The 19,009-nt window shown below is 38.7% G+C and overlaps 1 protein-coding gene across 4 annotated transcripts in view; it reads right to left on the reverse strand.

The window, feature by feature from the left end:
* Positions 1–4,281: 4,281 nt before the first annotated feature.
* The window catches only part of npr3 (natriuretic peptide receptor 3), a 50,511-nt gene continuing 35,783 nt past the window's right edge, over positions 4,282–19,009 (reverse strand). The window contains exons 5-9 of one of the 4 annotated variants that reach the window (XM_007897195.2): positions 18,298–18,392; positions 14,023–14,161; positions 12,680–12,764; positions 6,845–6,900; positions 4,282–6,624 (exon numbers count right to left, since the gene is read on the reverse strand). In XM_007897195.2, coding sequence (XP_007895386.1) covers positions 6,509–6,624; positions 6,845–6,900; positions 12,680–12,764; positions 14,023–14,161; positions 18,298–18,392 — 491 coding nt within the window. In that variant the 3' untranslated portion in view covers positions 4,282–6,508. Of the gene's footprint in view, positions 6,901–12,679; positions 12,765–14,022; positions 14,162–18,297; positions 18,393–19,009 lie in introns of all 4 variants that reach the window. The other 3 variants (XM_007897196.2, XM_007897198.2, XM_007897197.2) reach the window with 3 other exon arrangements.

The following is a 19,009-nucleotide window of genomic DNA, read 5'->3' on the forward strand; positions in this document are numbered from 1 at the left end:
TTGAAACATCGCAGAGTGGTTCACATGAGAGTTCTGCAAACAGCCACAAAGTGACCAATCAATTTATTTGGGGGATTGCTAGCCAGGACATTGCATAATGTTCACCTGAACAGCTAGGATGTTGGGAGATGGCGGGATTGATCCGTTTGTGCTATTCCTGGCATTATTGCTGCATTAACAACTAACGTAAAAGTAATTAATAGAAAAAGGGAAAATAAAGTTAAACTAAGTTTGTTTAAACCTTGTTAAAGGAGGAACTCATTCAAAATTCTACAGCTGAGATGTACTACATAAGAAAGGTCTTATGCAGTCATGTATACTCTCACGTTTCTAAATACGTTGCAATCTAAGGATAAATAATAATAATAATCCTTGTATTTGATATATTTGATATAGCGCCTTATCACAGCTTCGAGACGTCTCAAAGCGCTTCACAGAATATATTGTAACGTGAATTGACTGTATACTTTATGGGCGAAACAGTGACATTTTGAAACAAAACAGGCTAAATTAAATATATTGATTGCATTGTTAACATCAGAGTACATTTAAAATATATTGTGTTAAGTATTTTGTCCAAGGCTTCTCATATTTGTTTGGAGACCATTGTCATAAAATTTGAGTTGATGCAGAATTTTGGAAAAATCTTGACTTCAGTCGCAATTTGGAAATCCTACTTACAATATGGATCATTTTTGTGCAATAGAACTCTCAAACTAATGGTATAATGTATTCCTGGTATAACCTGGTCTACAAATTTGTATTTATTCACCATTTATTCAACCAGCAAAGAGCAAAGTGTTCAGTCCTTATACTTTATTATTGCACTTCAACGTGCCTTTGCTGAATATCCTTCAAAGGGAAAATGCAAAGAACTTAGCTTGACCTTATAAAATATGTCTTGTAATGGCCATTCAAGCATGAAGTGAACTTTTTTCAATTATAAGCCAAGGCCAGAGTTATTGGCACAGCTACAGGTTTGGAGGCCAATGCACATTAATGGAATCTATTTTGTTTTCAAAATATTAATCTTATCCTCTGTAATATTTCATCAGGGTATGCAGTATTACAAGAATCTAACAGAATTCCCTGGTTTCTCTGGTGGCTGGAACTGGGTTGTTACATTACACATCTGGTTTAGCTGCAAAGTGCTTTTTGCTTTTTGGACATGCAAAATATGAATCCAGCCAAGCTGGCATGATTTCCTTCCCACCGGCTCGGTATCATGTTCCACCATTGTTAAGCGCTCTGGGACGTTATCCTGCGTGAGGGGCCCTATATAAATCCAAGTTGTTGTTGTTGATTTGAGACTCGTCCTTGAGTGAGAGACGATGCTCAGGGCTTAGCCTTGCAATAATAATAATTCTTGCATTTGATACAGCACCTTAGCATGTCTTTGAGACGTCTCAAAGTGCTTCACAGAGTATACCGCAAAGTGTAGTGACTATATATTTTGTGGGCAAAACGTGGCAGCCAATTGCGCACAGCAGTGTCCCACAAACAGTCGTGGATTGAGTGTCCAAATTATTATTATTTTTGTAGCACACACACTGACTCACATAGTCTCAAACACACACACACATTCTCTATGTAATAATAATCATTGCATATGATATAATGCCTTATCGTGCTATATCAAATGCAAGAGATTACTATAAACAGAGCAAAGCAAGCATTTTACACCTTGATTTTCAACTTTAAAAAGTTTCCAGGCGGAATGTATTCTGATTTGAGTTTCTTAAGCGATGAGCTGAGCTTTTACAGGGGCAAGTTGCAGGCTTGATCCCCAGTGTGTGCTATGTTAACTAATTTCAGCTAAAGTAACGATAGAGCAACTATAAAGCACCTTCTTGCTCTAGGTCAGAAGGTTGTGTGTTCAAGAGCCAAATCAGGATTTGAACTCTCACTCTGGGCTGATACATTATTTCAGTACATTTACACTGCTCAGCGCAAAATAGCTTCCATGTTCATCCACAACACACAGTCATTACACCTTACAGTATATCCTGTAAGTTGTTTTGAGATGTCCTTCCGATGTGAAAAGTGCTATATCAAGTATAACTATGGTATTCTTAGTACACTACAGTACTGTGAGTGATGCATTTTGGGAGGTGCAGTCCTTCGGATGAGATATTAATAATAATCCTTGCATTTGATATAGCAAATTTGACATCATGAGAACATCTTTAAGTACGTCACACAGTTTCTTAGTGTCCTGGTCAACAATTCCACCAGATATATTGGTCATTCCTGTTAATGCACAATTTGGTTGCTGTGATTGACTTCACATATACAATCACTATACTCAGCAGGATTTCCCTCTGAAGCATTTTGAGACATTTCATCATTAAATCACGTATGTCAAATGCAAGCATTATTGTTACATTATTACTCCAACCCTCTCTACGTGTATCTAAGTTCTACCAAGCTTAGTGAGCGAAGGAATTTCAGTCCCTTGGTGAGAAAGTTGTTCAATTTATTTCATTGACTTACGATCAGCTGTAAAGTTATAGATAAAAGAAATTAAAACTGCGCAGCAAAAAAATAAACTAATAATAATAATAATAATAATAATCCTTGCATTTGTTATAGCGCTTTTCACGTCGGGAGGACGTCCCAAAGCGCTTCACAGAATATACTGTAAAGTGAATTGACTGTATATTTGTGGGCGAACGCGGCAGCCAATTGCGCACAGCAATGTCCCACAAACAGTCGTAGATTGAAAATGACCAATTTATTATTGTTTTTGGTTTTGGAGGGATTATTATTAGGCTCTGTGTGGAGCAAGGAAACTTGCCCAAGGTTTCGCCCTGCCTGGAATTGAACTCAGGTCTCTCGCTTGCAAAGCGAGTGCTCTAACCACTGAGCTACAGGACTCCACCGACCTTGTAGTTTTCAATTGAATTAATTGAATGTCTGGTTTTGAAAGAAACCATTAAACAGTTTGAATAATTGTTCGTGTGGCAACTAACTTTATATCAGACATCTACGGTTAAAGACAGGCTAGAGATTGATTAAAATTTCCTGTGTAACAGTCAACATTCAGTTAGCGTATAAACTATATAGTGGAAAGGTTTCTTTTTTGAATAAGGTGTTTCTTTGTTGTGGACTCTTCTGTCAGATTGTTGCTGTGAGCTCTGGTATGTCAGTCTGTGTGCAGAGAACGGTTTACAATCCAAAAGCTATTAACACGGTGACTTGTACCTCCATGAGGAATTCTTAAGCAAAGTTTTATGTTATGGTTGATGTGTAGTTGCTGGGTTTTGCACCTGGCTTGCTTAATTTAATGTCCAAAACAAAATTTCACACTATTACAGAATTAACCATTTGCCCTACCTTACTTGCAGGTCAATGAGATTCATGAAATACACTTTAAATAGAGGCAAAGTTCAACATGCAAATTAAATGGACCAGGAGAGTTCTCTTTGTTCCACTGTTACTGAATAAAAATTTCATGCCTTCATATTTCTATCTAATTTTATTCAGACTTCAACCGTGTATTATTTGGTGCATTGGGTTAACAAGATAAGTGTTGCACATTAAAACTAAGGGGAGAGATATGTCTAAACAAACCCATTGCTGCAGAAGAGAAGCAGTTTGTCTATCTTTTGGAGTTCAGACGTTATTTTAAAACTCCCGTATATATTGCCCACAAAATATACAGTCGATTCACTTTACAATATATTCCGTGAAGCACTTTGAGACATCTTGAAGATGTGATAAGGTGCTACATGCAAGGATTATTATTATTATAATCATTAACATAATCAATATTATCAGCAGTGTTAAAGCTGATATTACAACATTAACGAAAGCCAACAAACTCTTGTTTTTCTCAAATATGACATTCTGCCCCCGTTCTCTAGAACTCCATCCAGGAGTCCCTCTGGTTCACCCCCACCCTCCTGACATGAAAGGTGTAATATGAATATAAATCATATTGTATGAGTAGAACTTTCTCAAGGCACCTGGTCATGTCGAAACATCTTAAAGTAAACACCGTCAGATTTAGTGACTGTTTTGTTAAGGAAACCGTTCTTATCATTTTACAAACATTTTATAAACCTTGTCTAATTGTTCTTCATAGCTGACTCCTCTAACAACTACAAGTTGCATTCATACAGCATCCTTCACGTGGGGTACTTCAACACTGGGGGTCATCCTTGTTGCTCTCCCCTACGCTGCCTCTAGTGCATGGACAACCCCCTCATGTTGCGGAGACCAGAACTGTATGCAGCATCATGCGATTTGCTGAATTGCATAGACGATGCAGAGCAACAGTTCACTTATACATCATTTTATTGCCAATATCTAGCTTGTTTTAATGCTCTATACAGGTTACACCACATACTGGTTTACAGAAAATAAAATACAGTAGTTTGAAAGACATTTACACATCATTAAAGTCCATTGACATCAAATGCAGCAATTTATGTCTTCAATGAATATATACCACAGAAATAACAAAACGAAACCCTATCTAAAGTTATGAATATTAAATTCTACACAAGTGTTAAATAAATAATATCACATTATATGCAGATATTTCTACTTATGGCATTATATTACTGTTATACTGTATGGTGCCCTTTGCACTTATTAAACATCCATACCAGCCAAAGCTTAAACCTTTAGTTTTTTTTACTATTATTCTCAGATCGCTAAACCCTTATACACACATTCTTTCCATTTTTAGTTACACATTAAGAACAGCAGCTCATAACCTGAACACTGACAGTGCTAGCAAATGCACAAATGTCTATTTCAATGGCTAACATTGGGATGAAAAAGTGCAATGTTGCTTCAACAGATTCAATGTGATGTTTATCGGGTGGAATCTGTTATGCAACATGACGTTTTCACCTTGTTGTTTCTAGTGGTACATGCTAGAAGTGACAAAAATATAGTCGTAAACCCTTTAAATCAGTTAATAAACTTCTTTCTTCTGAACGATCTGAACTGAAAAGAACCTGATACAGTGGTGTGCCAAACTAAATTCACCTTTCGACTGTCAATGTTTTATTCAAATATTTATAAAGGACTTTGGGTTTGTTTTTTTGATCGATGAATTTACTTGCTTAAAAGCCAGTCAATTCTCCCACTGCAGTTATGGTGAACACACAGCCACATTCTGATGATACCCCAGCACACCAGCCATCAGACCTTCCCCTTAAAACACTCACATCAGGTGGACATTATTTACAACTGTACATAGCATTTTGCTGGGGCTGATGCAATGCTATGTCCTTATAAAAATACATGAACAAAGGCATGAATACATTCCTCACCAAAGTGGGTATTTATTTTAAAGAGAAGCCTAGTACTTGTAGAAACAAATATCTATATACAATTTGCTGCATGTCACATTTACATAATTCCTTCAAATTGTCTGCCTTCAATCTAGTTGAGACATTACACCCGAGGCACAATTAACGTTCAATAACTTTTTCACGTGGGATATATTTGTAAATTTGTCAACACTTGCAACCAATTGAACAATGTCTTTCACAGCAAGAGCATTTTGGAGATTGTTTCTTGTTTCTTTATTGTTTATATATTCTTAACTATCTACTAAAATAATAGCAGCATCTAATTAAACCCACTTGCATAATACCAAAATACAATATTACTTTCTGAATTTTATTTTTCAAAACAGCCAAATGTATGCATCAAATGTTCAACTTTGTCATATTTTGTCTAATATTTTGTCTAATACAAGTGTACCCACAATATTAATATTTACAAAAAAAAATTATTTTGACATATTTGTTAAAAATACCAGGACATTATTAAGATTTTTCTTTTTATAATCTAAAAATATTAATTTTAGTAGCTGCATTTACCGCTTTAAAATGTTATTGCCAAATTATTCAAAGGTATATGATGTTTATTGTTATAGATAGAAGTCCATATTTATCCATATAGAGCTATTTGAGAACTAAATTGATACTCTGCACTACAGTTTTCTAAAATTACAGTCTTTATGATATTTATAGGTAAAGACAATAAAACAAAAGTGTGGAGCTATCGTTTACAATTTTACAAATGCTAACACAGCAATAGATTTTGATTATAGTAACACAATTATTTACTGAGCACGATTTTTAGTGTATCAAAAAAAACAAGTTCTGTTTTAACACTACGTGAGCACCAGCAAAGCCCTGGCGGCTATAAATAGTGTCACAAAATGTAGCTTGGTTCTCTTTTGAAGCTTTCCATGCACAGAAGGGAAAACTAACTCATGCAGAAAGTACATTACGGTTTGACTTTAGTTAAGAATAAAGTTACTGCAATGCAACTTTTAAAAGATTGGTTGATATGAACTATGAAACCAATACCCAACTAATGTCTAACGTCTTGGCTCTAAGTAGGTAAATTCAATTTGATATAACTTAAAACTTTTTTTTAATATATATATATGTACTGGGCAGTCACAATGTTATTATATTGCAGGTAATATAGGGGGTAAAAGGACTTATACAAAGGATCTCCTATTTGAAGATTCTCTTCAGTTGTCAGTTAAGTCACTGCTGGCTTCTATGATACAAACTGAATCATGTTTTATCATCTTTGCAGAGATGACGCTTCCAGTACAGTGGTGCTGTACAATTAAGTGAATCTTTCCTGAGTTTCCGAAAGCAACAGAAAAAGACAAATTAACAGTCTGTTCCTCAAAAAAAAAGAATAAATTCCTTATCAGCCGTTTTGTTTGTTAGCAGTGACATCTTTGGTAAATCTCCCTCCAATGGAAAGTTTATCAAAAAAAAAGGAAGATTTGGTTCCATTGTTTAAGCTGTAGATAGATTGGATCTGACAGAGTCTTCTCGTAAGTGATGGTGCTTACCAGTGTCAGCTTCGAGGAGCTGTACTCGCCTCTCAATAGTTATTCTGTATTTCTTCCTAAACAAGAAAGATAAAGCCATTAAAAGAGTTTGGGTTTACATCTCGCCCTTTTGTAAAATACATTAAAAAACTTGAAAAAGGATATGTTTGCCATGCCAGCATCATGTCAACAATAGTATCTGTTAACGCAACACTACGAAACATGAACATCAAAATTACGTTTCAAAATACAGTAGAACTCGTAAAAGTCTGATCTGTATAAATCATATAATCGCCTAAGTCGTACATCTGCCCAAGTCCCATTGAATTTAGTATAACTTATACAAGTTTCACAAAACTCATTCTCTGCATAACTCATGTTAAATGTATGGTCCCAACTGATACGACTTGTGTGAGGTTTATAGTATCACCCCACGCAGCCCGTGTCCTCTCCTACACTAACCCATCACCCCTATATCCTTGCTAGGCTCCATTGGCTCTCCTTTATCCATTTGATCCAATTCAAGATTCTCGTCCTTACTTTCAAATGCCTTCATGGCACTTGTCTCATTCTGCCTCTGTGACCTCCTGCAGCCTTACTGCCCCAGCCACTCCTTCAGCTCAGCCTGCTTCTCATCTTCTTGTCCATTCTGCCCTTGTTCTCTGGAACCCCATCCCAGAGTCCCTCTACCTTGGCCCTGAGCTCTCTGCCTTTATAATTCACCTCAAGATCAATCATTTTGACTGCGCTTTCAACTATCCCTCCTCCCAGCCCCACACTCAGCTTTGCCCTCAGCTCAGGCTCCCAGTCGGCTTTGAGATATCCTCCACATGTGAAAGGTACTGTATTATTGCAAATTGTAATTATAAAATGTATGTTTATATAAAGTCTGTTGCTGTGTGCAGTTTTCCAGATGGAGTAACATTGCCTATTCTAGCAGGACATGTTCTTGTCACGATATTCCAGATATTGAGAGCTCAAGAGAAGCAGAGTTTCTGTTTCTGACAGTTCTAGAGTACTTAATCTCTCCCATGTGGTTGGGAGAAGAAGGGGTATTAGCACCTGGCTTACTTATGTCTAGAAACCACAGGTTTGCATTGGCAGAAGTCAAGACTGTAGGGTTTCCAAAGTGCATATTGTGGTCGTTCTGGAATTGAGCCAGCACAAACCATGTACAGTCCAATTACAAGATAAGCTTCTTACTATTTGTCCAGTGAGGACCACCATACCAGAATCCAGTGATAACTATTCTTCTCGCTCCCTCCCTTGCCTCCTCCAAGGCACGTCTCTTCGATTGCACTTTCAGTCACACTCCTTTTCCTACCCTCCCTGCCCTCCACTGCTCCTGATTCCAACCCCCAGCTCGGATCCAAATCCCTGCCTGTCCAGTGCCTTGGGACGTCCTTCTGAGGTGAAATGCTCTATACAAATGCAATGTTGTTGTTGTTGTTATTGACTGAATGTTTGGTCGATGTGTTAATAATCATCACCGTTGATTAAATCACCGGTGATAATATCACATGCTGCATTTTTCTCCCATTTAGATATTTTCTCCCCTCACCCACCCCGGTGTGTCCCATGCTGATATGAAATAGTTTCTCAGACCTGTACTTCTTGCTGCCTACCTGCCACCATTCTATAGTTTATTTGGCCTCTCAGAATTTTTTCAGCAATGTTAGATCAGACGTTTACTTCAGTTCCATTCCTAACTGTGAAATCCTGGAAAACCCTCCAAATCTCATGCAGATTTCTTCACAGTTTTCTGGATCACAGTTCCAGGCTGCTCCAGCCATAACACCTGTGCTGCAGAGATTGGCTAGCCAGTAAATAACATTCATAGTTGTAATCGATCCAAACATGTCAAATTGGGATGAATTTCAAAACGGTCCAAGCTTGGCCATTTTCAGATCATTCTGAATTTGAAATTACTTCAGAGCACATTTCTGCACAAATATTTGACAGAGATCATTTCCGATGTGCTGCATTTCTTTACAAGGATATTTCCAATATCAACAAAGTATGTCTGCAAGACATTTGTAATTTATATACAGTAGAGGTTTTACATTGTGTTCTTTTGACCTGATGCGGGCAACAAAACTCTCGTATTAACTCTTCAGGGAAATAAAGGATATATTTGCCTTCAAAATAAAGACTGACACAGAAACAAGAATACACATTCTTCCTTATGTAATTTGTGTTATTGCTGCTTGATTCCAGCATCTCCCACTTTACGTTCTCTTCAATATTTATATACTATTGCCTGGTTAATGTGTCAATGATCAAGGTGGCAGATTCACCTGGTCCCAGGACTAAGCCAAATCTACAAAACACAGTCAGACACCACTATACAGTATTTCCTGTGAAGCCTTTGAGATGACTCAATGGCATAGGAACATGGGCATTCTGCCCCTCTAGCCTGTTCTGCCATTCTATTAGATCATGTCTGATCTGTAACTAAACTCGAATTTCCCGCCTTTGTCCCATATCCCTTGATTCTTTACTCAACAAAAATCTATCCACCTCAGTCTTGAAAATTTGAATGATAAGGTGCTATATCAAATGCAAAGTTTATTATGTAAGTAATTCTACAGGGTGTCTTGGACATCGATTTTTCTCTGTTTCTTTAACTTAGCACCCATAAAACCTTAGATCCATTGACTTAACACCCTCCTAAAGATTGGTGGGAAGACGTCCCACCTCGGGCCAGATTTGCACTCTTTATGCAGCCTTTCGCAGCGTCCAGAATTTGCAAATTCTTAAATAGGGCCTTAATACTGAAGTTGGTGTTCTCTAAGTTCTTTCAAGATCTAAACAAATTTGACTTCAGACTTAAGACCCAATTCAACAATTTGACCAATTTCGAACACTGTTACGTAAGTAGAGTACATCAAGTTGCAGGAAGAATTTCACCCCATGAGTTCAAGTTAGGATTTCACTGTTGAGTGAATCAAAGGTATATGACTAATATTCTGCTATTCTATAACTGTCTGTCCGCTACCCTGCATGGCTCCTGTTAAACTAGCATGACTTTCAAAACTTAACTTTAGCACTTTCTGTCAAGCATCCCAAAGTAGTCTAGTCCCCTGTCTCCAGAGGTAACATTACATTTAACAATAACACTAGATGTGATGTCTTTCAAATCCAAGTCTGCACATCTGTCCTGTTGGCAATGGTTCTGGCAATTAGCAAAATGTGTTTTTCTGCATTTTTTCCATAACCCGCCATTTTGCTGAATTTTTGCAGATGTAGTTTCACAGGAAAGTTCCCAGCTGTGGTATTTTAGAATTTTAACTGAATATTTCCACTAGCATTAACTTTGGCAGGAGTGGGGGTGGGGGAATGTCATTGAACACAGATAATGTAAAGAAAAAACCTGACTAAAAAGAAAGTAAAGTTACTTTTACTTAATTTTAAGACTATGCCCCCTCAAAGGGTATTAGAAATCTAGAATTCTCTCCCCCAAAAGGCCGTGGATACTGGATCCATCCACACCTTCAAGAGTGAGGTTGATAGATGTTGGTAGGTCAGGGTATTGAAGGATATGGGGAGAAAGCGGAAAATTGAATTGAAAGGATTAGTTGAGGTATAGATGATCTAATTAAATGGCAGAACAAGCTCGAAGGGCTGAACGGCCTCCTCCTGTTCCTATGTAAATTGTGGCAAATGGAATTATAGATGTAATAATTACCACTAGTGATAATAAATTAAGGCCTTGTTAATGACTCAGTCGATGACTGGACATTGAGCCATCCTATAGCCAACACTGGTTCGTGGGACACCAACATAATTCAACTTTTAAAGTTAAGCAAAACTGCGTAATAGCACAGGTGTGATCAGCCGTGATAATTGTCACTTCGAATGTTACCATTTGCGCTCTCCGAGCAAAACTTCAGCCATCACAAAAAACATCATTCTCATGGAACCCCAATGGGATATAACACACAAAGCCCCAACAAGACTTTTCATTCCTATATTTCTTACTTGAGCCAGATTGCCAAGTAATAACAATAATAATAACCCTTGCATTTGACTTAGCGCTTATCATGTCGTTGATACGTCTCAAAGCGCATCACAGAATATACTGTAAAGTGAATATCTCACAAACAGTCATGGATTGAGTGACCAAATTATTATTATTATTTATTTTTTGAAGGAAATATTTCCCTCAGAAATTGATCCACAACTCGGCTAACAACCGGGTTCCTACTTACTGCTAGGTTATACAGAGGCTTGTGAAATAAGGAAACTTGCCTAAAGTTTTCCCCTGCCCGGTAATCAAATCCCATTCCTCTCACTTGTGAGACGAGTGCTCTACCTACTGCAGGATTCACTACAAATTATAAAATAGCCTTGAGGTTACGAGCTCATAACAAACAGTAGTGGACCTTCTTGATAAAAACAATAATAATTCTTGCATTTGATACAGCACCTGGTCACATCTTTGAAGCATTAACATGATTTAGTGTAAAGTGTAGTAACTCTATTTTGTAGGCAAACATAGCAGCCAATTTGCACACTGCAATGCCCCACAAACAGTCATGAAGCAAATGATCAATTGCATGTAGGGGATTGTTGGCCAGGCGAAACTCCTCTCTCTTTTCAAATAGTGCCATGGGATCATTAATGTTCACCTGAACAGGTAGACTGGAGCTGGGTTTAATGTCTCATCTGAAGGACAGTATATCTGACAATACAACATTCCCCTACCACTGCATTGGAGCATCAACAACAACAACAAGATTACATTTGTATAGCGTCTTTCATGTCGGGAGAACGTCTCAAGGCGCTGAACATAGTACAGCATTTCAACTAAGAATAAACCATAAAGTTAATCATTGCTCAAAACTGTCCCTTATTTTAAATATTAACAAAAGCAATTGCAGTTTCAAAAGTGTGACTTGAACCCATAACCTCCTGCCTTCTTGCCAAGTCTAGTGACTGTGCACTTGAAAGAAAGTTTTAGTTAGATAATAAAGAGCTTTTATGTCTCTGGACTAACTACAGTAAAAAAAATCTTGTTCAGTCATGGACACTTCTTTCAACAGAAACTGTACATTATAAGCACCTGCAACAATAAAGGGGTAACCAGATACAATGGAGTCTATGAAGTGCTGTGGATGAATGGGAACAGGAAACAGTCACCTCTCGAGTGATTCCATGTGTTGCACATTGCTCTCCAATTATAGCACTCTGCCTGAGGCTGTTGCACTCTGACCTCAGACACAGTAACATTGTACCCTCCTCTCCACCCACAATTTGTCTCCTATATTACTATGTGAGCAGGATGTGGACAGGGGGACAGACTGAGAATAGCGTTCTCAATACAAACCCGTTTTGGGAAACTGAAAACTCAAAATGTTAAGATTTTAGAAACACGTTTCTGCATAGCTGATCTGCTCTATTATAAAGGACAAGCGAGTTCTAAAGCAATAGTTGGGAGCCAGTAGATTCCAAGCCACGTTTTGACAGGGTGTAATCAAAGGTAACCACCAGTCAATGCGAATGAGCTTTTGCATTGCACTGTTCTATCAGCACGCATCAAATCAGGTTAGCTCAACAGAGAGATTTGAAGTGCCTGATGGATTCACATGTGCAATGTTTGAAACAGCCACATTTCAGGTCCCAAAACTCACAAGAATAACAACAACCTGGATTTATATAGTGTCCTTCATGTGGGGCACCATCTCAGAGCACTTCAAATCTATCATAAGTAAAAGATTAATTCCGGGGATAAGTTTGCAATAGAAATACAATTTTTTGGTTTTGTTTCTTTCTCTCTCACTTTCTCTCTCACTTCTCTCACACACAGATCCATCTCCCTTACCCACAAGACTCATTGTTTTGGGATCATCCTACCTGAACAAGTAAAACGCCAGCAGCAATGCACATCCCAACAGTGAGCCGACAACAATGCCTGTGACTGCAGACTCTCCAATCCCACCTGGAGAGAACAAGACAAACGGTTACTGTTCACGGCAACAGAGTATTCACATGTAACAATGGTGCTATTCAGACAATCGATTTCACCTACAATTGCTTTTGTTAGTATTTAAAATAAGGAACAGTTTTGAGCAATGATTAATATCACGGTTTATTCTTAGTTGCACTATTCAAGCAGACTTACACATAGACAGTGTAACTTTGCGCGAGGAGGTTCTCAGAACTCAATGGTATTTTAGTTTCATTCATTAAGTGCAGCCAATCTTTCGATGTGCATCCATCATAGGACATCTATCTGTCCACCCCCAATGGTTTAGTGGGTAAAGATAAATCCTGGTAAATTATTAGGCCATAATGAGTCAGAGGTTGCAGGTTCAAATCCCAGTGTGTGCTGAGTTAGTTATCTGAGCCAGGGCATCAGATGCAGTACTTGAATTGGCTTCAGCTTCCCAGGAACAGAAATGGGAAGAGTCAGAATTGCTGTTCTTGCAGATTGCTACCCCCTGCTGGTGAGTGCACGAGTGTGGACATCCAGTGACTGAGCGCAGGATCAGGCATGGTTGTAATAGCCACTGTGGTTGGAATAATACCCATTGTAAAAGCCGCATATATAAATAATCTATTAACCATGCAAACCAAAGCCTTAACAGGTAAGGGGTTCCTAGCTGGACAAGCAGCTGGAAGCTTGCAGGACAGTGCTTTCAGAGGCAAGCTATGTGGTTTTAGCTGCGTAAATTCAGGCAGTAGCCCACTCTAGGGTCCCCAAGCCCTGGCTCTTTGCCAACATGTGCTAAATACTCTCTGGAATTACGACAGCAGGGTTCGTCCCTGAGTGCATTCAGTCACAGGGAAATGTCGATGTGTAGATGACAAACATACGTGAACTCTCAGTCCAGTTTGGATATTCTTAAGAATTATAAGGGGTTTCAGCATGTGTCACGACACAGGGCTGGCCAAAAAATATATATAAGTAATATAGCCATGAAGGTAAGATGTCAGAGCTCAAGCTGTGCTTGTGGACCCAGGGGAAGGGAAAAGGAACCAGGCTCCTTCAGAAGAGAATAACAAAAAAATAGGGGAGTAAATTCGCTGATCTGTAAATTGGACCAAATCACCACAAAATGTTCTCGGTTTATCTTTGACCGGGCATGACCAGTGACTCAGCATGTGTACAATACCTCGGATTTGAGAAGGAAAGGTACATTGACTTGAATCATTCCTGAATGGGAGAAAATGTATGAGGCTTAAAGTGAAATTACATGATTTACACGTGGAAGCGTGGTCCTTGGGAAAGCCACAGCAAGATTCATCGGAAGGTGGCACTCCGCTGGCCCACAGACGTCTCACACTTGGCCTCACTTCAAAGCTTCCATTCATCCCATAGTAGTCAGCAATTACCTAGAATCACAAAGACACAGGAAACTCAAACGTGTTGTATAATTCAAACTCCTTCCTCCACCACTGCCTAAATCTAAATGCAGCATTTACAAATGAAATCCATTTTCCCTCATTCTGCTTGCTCCACTTATTAGGGTAAAAAAATAGGATATTTAATATCAACTTCTCCCCCACCCAGCTTTAGCACAATAGTTGGGTCCAAAAGTATTGCCAGTGTTGTTTCTGATCCCATAGAGCAACATTTCAGTGCTGCTTCATGAGGTACCAACCTAATTAAATACAACATCATTTAATTTACTTTTAGAGTGAGCACAGAATCGGTTGTCATAGCCACTATGATTGAATAATAATCTTTGTAAAAGCTGCATATATAAACAAACCGGTTAACCCTTTTGATCCATTCAATCTCATCCTTCCCAAATGCCCACCTACCCTCCTCCTATTGCAGCAACAAGCTTTAAACAAATGAGAACATTAATTGTCACCTGAAATTGCAATGTTTGATAACAGATTTGATGAGACAAATCTGTTGTGGCATCTCATTTTTTAACCCACTCGTTATTTGGAATTCACTTTAAAATCCACAAATTTACAGAGCCCCGAACAACTACAAGAATGTTTGTTCCAGTGCAAGGATCGTCCAAATTGCAAAATACTGTTGGCAGACTTTACCGTGAAATATTTTTTAAAAAACACAGTATATTTAGGACAACAAAAAACATTTATTTGTCAGTTTCTCTTCTGTGATAACAGTGTTCTCCCCTTTTCGGTCTTGCTCTCTTAAAGCAGCGATATCTATATCTATTTAGATATCTATCACTCTTTTGAGGCTAGTCATTCTCTGGTGCTTCAACCAAGTAGTTGAAGGAGTGTGTTACAACTGAGCGCAATCTCCTTCCTCATAGCATCCATTACCAATGCGTTTTCTAGCGAGCCTCAATAGGTGGTGATCAGCTTGTTTTCCTCCCTAGCCCAAGGAAAATTACCCCTGGGACTGCTGAATAGCAATAATAATAATCATTACATTTGACACAGCACCTTTCAAGTCTGTAGACTTGTCAAAGCATTCCACAGGATTTACTGTAAAGTGTAGCAGTCCCTTATTTGACAGCCTGAATCAGTTGGAGGGACTCTTGCCTGAGTTAGAAGGTTGTGGTTTCCATCCACTTTAGGACTTTGAACTTGCATTGTCTAAATTAACACGACAATACACTGCTGGGAGTGTGCTACATTGTTGGGGGTGGAGTCCTTTTAATGAGACATAAGAACATAAGAATTAAGAGCAGGAGTAGGCCATTCAGCCTCGCCATTCGATAGGATCATGGCTGATCTATTCTAACTCCACTTGCCCGCCTTATCCCCATATCCCATAATCCCTTTATCCACAAGAAATCTATCAATCTCAGTCTTGAATATATGTTCAAGGACTGAGCATCTACAGCCCTTTGGGGTAGAGAATTCCATAAATTCACAACCCTCTGAGTGTAGAAGTTTTTCCTCAACTCAGTGCGAAAGGGCTCACCCCTAGTTTTAAGACTGTGACCCCGGTTATAGTTTCTCCAACCAGGGAAAACGGCCTCCCACTATCTATTCTGTCATGCCCCTTAATAATCTTATAGGTTTCCATAAAACCACCTCTCATTCTACTATATTTTAGAGAATATAGGCCTAAATTGCTCAACCTATCCTCATAACTCATCCACCTCATCCCTGGTACCAACCTAGTGAACCTACGTTGTACCCCCTCCAAGGCGAGTACATCCTTTCTTAAATAAGGAGACCAAAACTGCACACAATACTCTATGTGCGGCCTCACCAGGGCCCTATACAGTTGCGGCAATACTACTTCCCTACTCTTATATTCTAAACCTTTTGTAACAAATGCCAACATACCGTTAGCCTTCCTAATTGCTTGTTGTACCTACAAACTAACTTTTTGTGATGGGTGTACAAGGACACCCGAGTCCTTCTGAACGCTAACACTATCTAGTTTCTCCCCTTCTAAAAAATAATCTGCTCTACTGTTTTTGCCACCTAGGTGGATGACCTCACACTTCCCTACATTATACTTCATCTGCCACCTATTTGCCCACTCACCTAGCCTATCTATATCTTGTTGCATTTTTTTAATGTCATCCTCGGTGTTTACTCTTCCTCCTAGTTTAGTGTCATCCGCGAATTTGGATACATTAAGTTCGATGTCCTCATCTAGATCGTTGATGTAGATTGTAAATAGTTGAGGCCCAAGCACTGATCCTTGTGGCACTCCACTAGTCACATCCCGCCAATCTGAGAAGGACCCCTTTATCCCTACTCTTTGTTTTCTTCCAGTTAGCCATTCTTCAATCCATGCTAATATATTCCCCTTAATTCCATGGGTCCTAATCTTGTGTATCAGCCTTTTATGCGGCACCTTACCGAATGCCTTTTGGAAATCTAAATACACTACATCCACTGATTCCCCCCTATCTAATCTATTTGATATGTCCTGAAAAAAATCTAAAAGATTTGTTATAATAAGGAATTTCTAACTGGATTGCTTAATGAGGACTCTGATCACACAAATAGGGATTCTTTCCAGTAACTAGAAGTACATCATGACTGTTGCCATATCCCAGAGTTCTATTATTGTGATAATACGGGAGTCTAAAACTTGGCCTATCCAACTGGATTAATAAAGAATCCCATTAGAAATCCAGACAACCCAAGGGAGTTCCACTCACGAAAATAAATCCCTCAGGCCTGATAACATTATAAAGTATTTATGAACCTCAACTCCCCAGTTAAATTAGCATCTTGCATTTTCCTCTGTGTTCTTCATCTTTGAATAACTGCTACCTGTTATTCCGAAATTTATCTTCAGTGATATGATAGAAACTTATATGACCGGATAGAATCTGCATATCTGATGACTGCATATTGCGTTTGCAAAGGGACAATAAATCATTTGTCTTGGGTTTAACACACGTCATTAGTATTGTTCACCCAAACTTCCTGATGAGATCTCTGAACTTCGATGTTGGAACCCAAACATTTTCCAATGCTAACATTTCTCAATCATCTCAACTTTCTTGATCTCTCCTCTGCCTTTGATACTGTGGACCACTCTATTCTTCTCCACCGGCTCTCCTCTCAGCTTCACCTTCATGGCTCTGTCCTTGCCTGGTTCCGTTCTTACCTTTCACATTGTTTCCACCAATGGCTTCTCCTTCTAGCCCTCACATCATTAAATGTAGTGTTCCGCAGGTCTTGCTCCACCTTACATCTGTGACTTAACAACCCGGCCACCCCTTCCATTGTGCAGGCATTGATTAGCTCCATGTCCCCCGCCCTGCCTGCTCTACTATCGGCAGTCGTGCAATCAGCCTTTCAGTCCCTGACCCTCTGGAACTCCATCCGCCTTGCCCCCTCCATTGCCTCCTTCAAGGCCCATCTCAAGACCTTCCTGCAATCATCTGCCCTCCTCCACCCCTCTCTGATCCCAAACTCTCATTTTCTACCACGGTAGGAAATCCTTCCGATGTGAAAGGCTCTATATAAATTAATTTGTTGTTGTTGTACTAACTTTCACCAATGGTTTCTTTAGAATTATTGATCAGATATTAATCGGATCCAAAATTGAAACAAGACGAAGAAAAATTATACTTCTTAGGCACGTCAAGAATACCAAATGGTTAAAATAAACCAGGAAATGCTGGAAACGCGCAAGTATAGAAACAATACAAACATTTTCTGCAACAGAAGAGGCCCATTGTCTGTTCCACTATGACCTCTTTTTTTCTAAATTTCCCACATTTTTCATAAATCCCATTTTCTATCTCTTTCCCCATATCTCTTAAGGTTTTTTCTACTGTTCAGATACAGTAATTTCCCTTTAGAACTACTCTATTGATCCAGTCTCAATGATTACTTTTGGTAATGAATTCCAAACCCTCTGTTGGTAGAAATCCTTATGAAGAGTAATATCCAAAATATTGTCATCTTTCTTTCTCTTTCAGTGCAGAGATTAACTCATTGCGTATTTCCAACATTCACAGTTTTCCTATTTTGGTATGTACAAAGGCAGTTATCTATTATTGCCAGCTAGTCCTCACGTGTCAAATGTACTGCAATAGAGAAGGAGTAGTTTCATTTACCTCATGTGTGCCTGCTTCAGGATCTGTCATTCCTATCACAGAGTAATCCCCGTATCTGTCTCCGTTGGCATCGATGGACACCTGGCCCGCTATGCCTGATAAACGGAATGCATGGAATTGATGAAGTCAATTAGCTAAAAGATCCATTGCTTCCAAAGAAAACAAGAGATGATTCAATAGATTCATAAAGAATTGTGTCACAGGAAATCCCATGCATCTCCCAACATTTTTGTTGGCTTTCCCAAAGAAATGGTCCTTTTTTCTAATGTCTGTGCTCATTCCTGATATCACATTTTTGGTACTTTAGTCCATGGAATACTAAATAACTCTGGTTATTAGAATGCATGACATTTTTAACAGTGCTGTAATTAACATTGAAGCCACTGAAACTATTTTGCTATTGATTTTTTTAGGCATAAGGATTCTGAATCTAAGCCAATGCAAACACAGATTTCTCTGAAATGTGTTTGGACAGACAGAGAAAATTCCACCATACTCCCTCCAGCATAATGTAATGTGTTTCTCAAACGGGGCATGAACTGCGTTCCTCCCAATGTTGATTTGCTGAAGAGTTCACCAAAAATTGGAAAGGATTGCACAATAATTTGCTTACTAACAGCCGGCCAAAATATCACTTGGATGATATTACTTATGAGCGGAAATACCTAAATCCCAAAATTCCACAACCGTGTTATATAATGCCATATTAGCT

This window comes from Callorhinchus milii, unplaced genomic scaffold (assembly GCF_018977255.1).
Source record: "Callorhinchus milii isolate IMCB2004 unplaced genomic scaffold, IMCB_Cmil_1.0 Scaffold1, whole genome shotgun sequence".
Lineage (NCBI taxonomy): Eukaryota > Metazoa > Chordata > Chondrichthyes > Chimaeriformes > Callorhinchidae > Callorhinchus > Callorhinchus milii.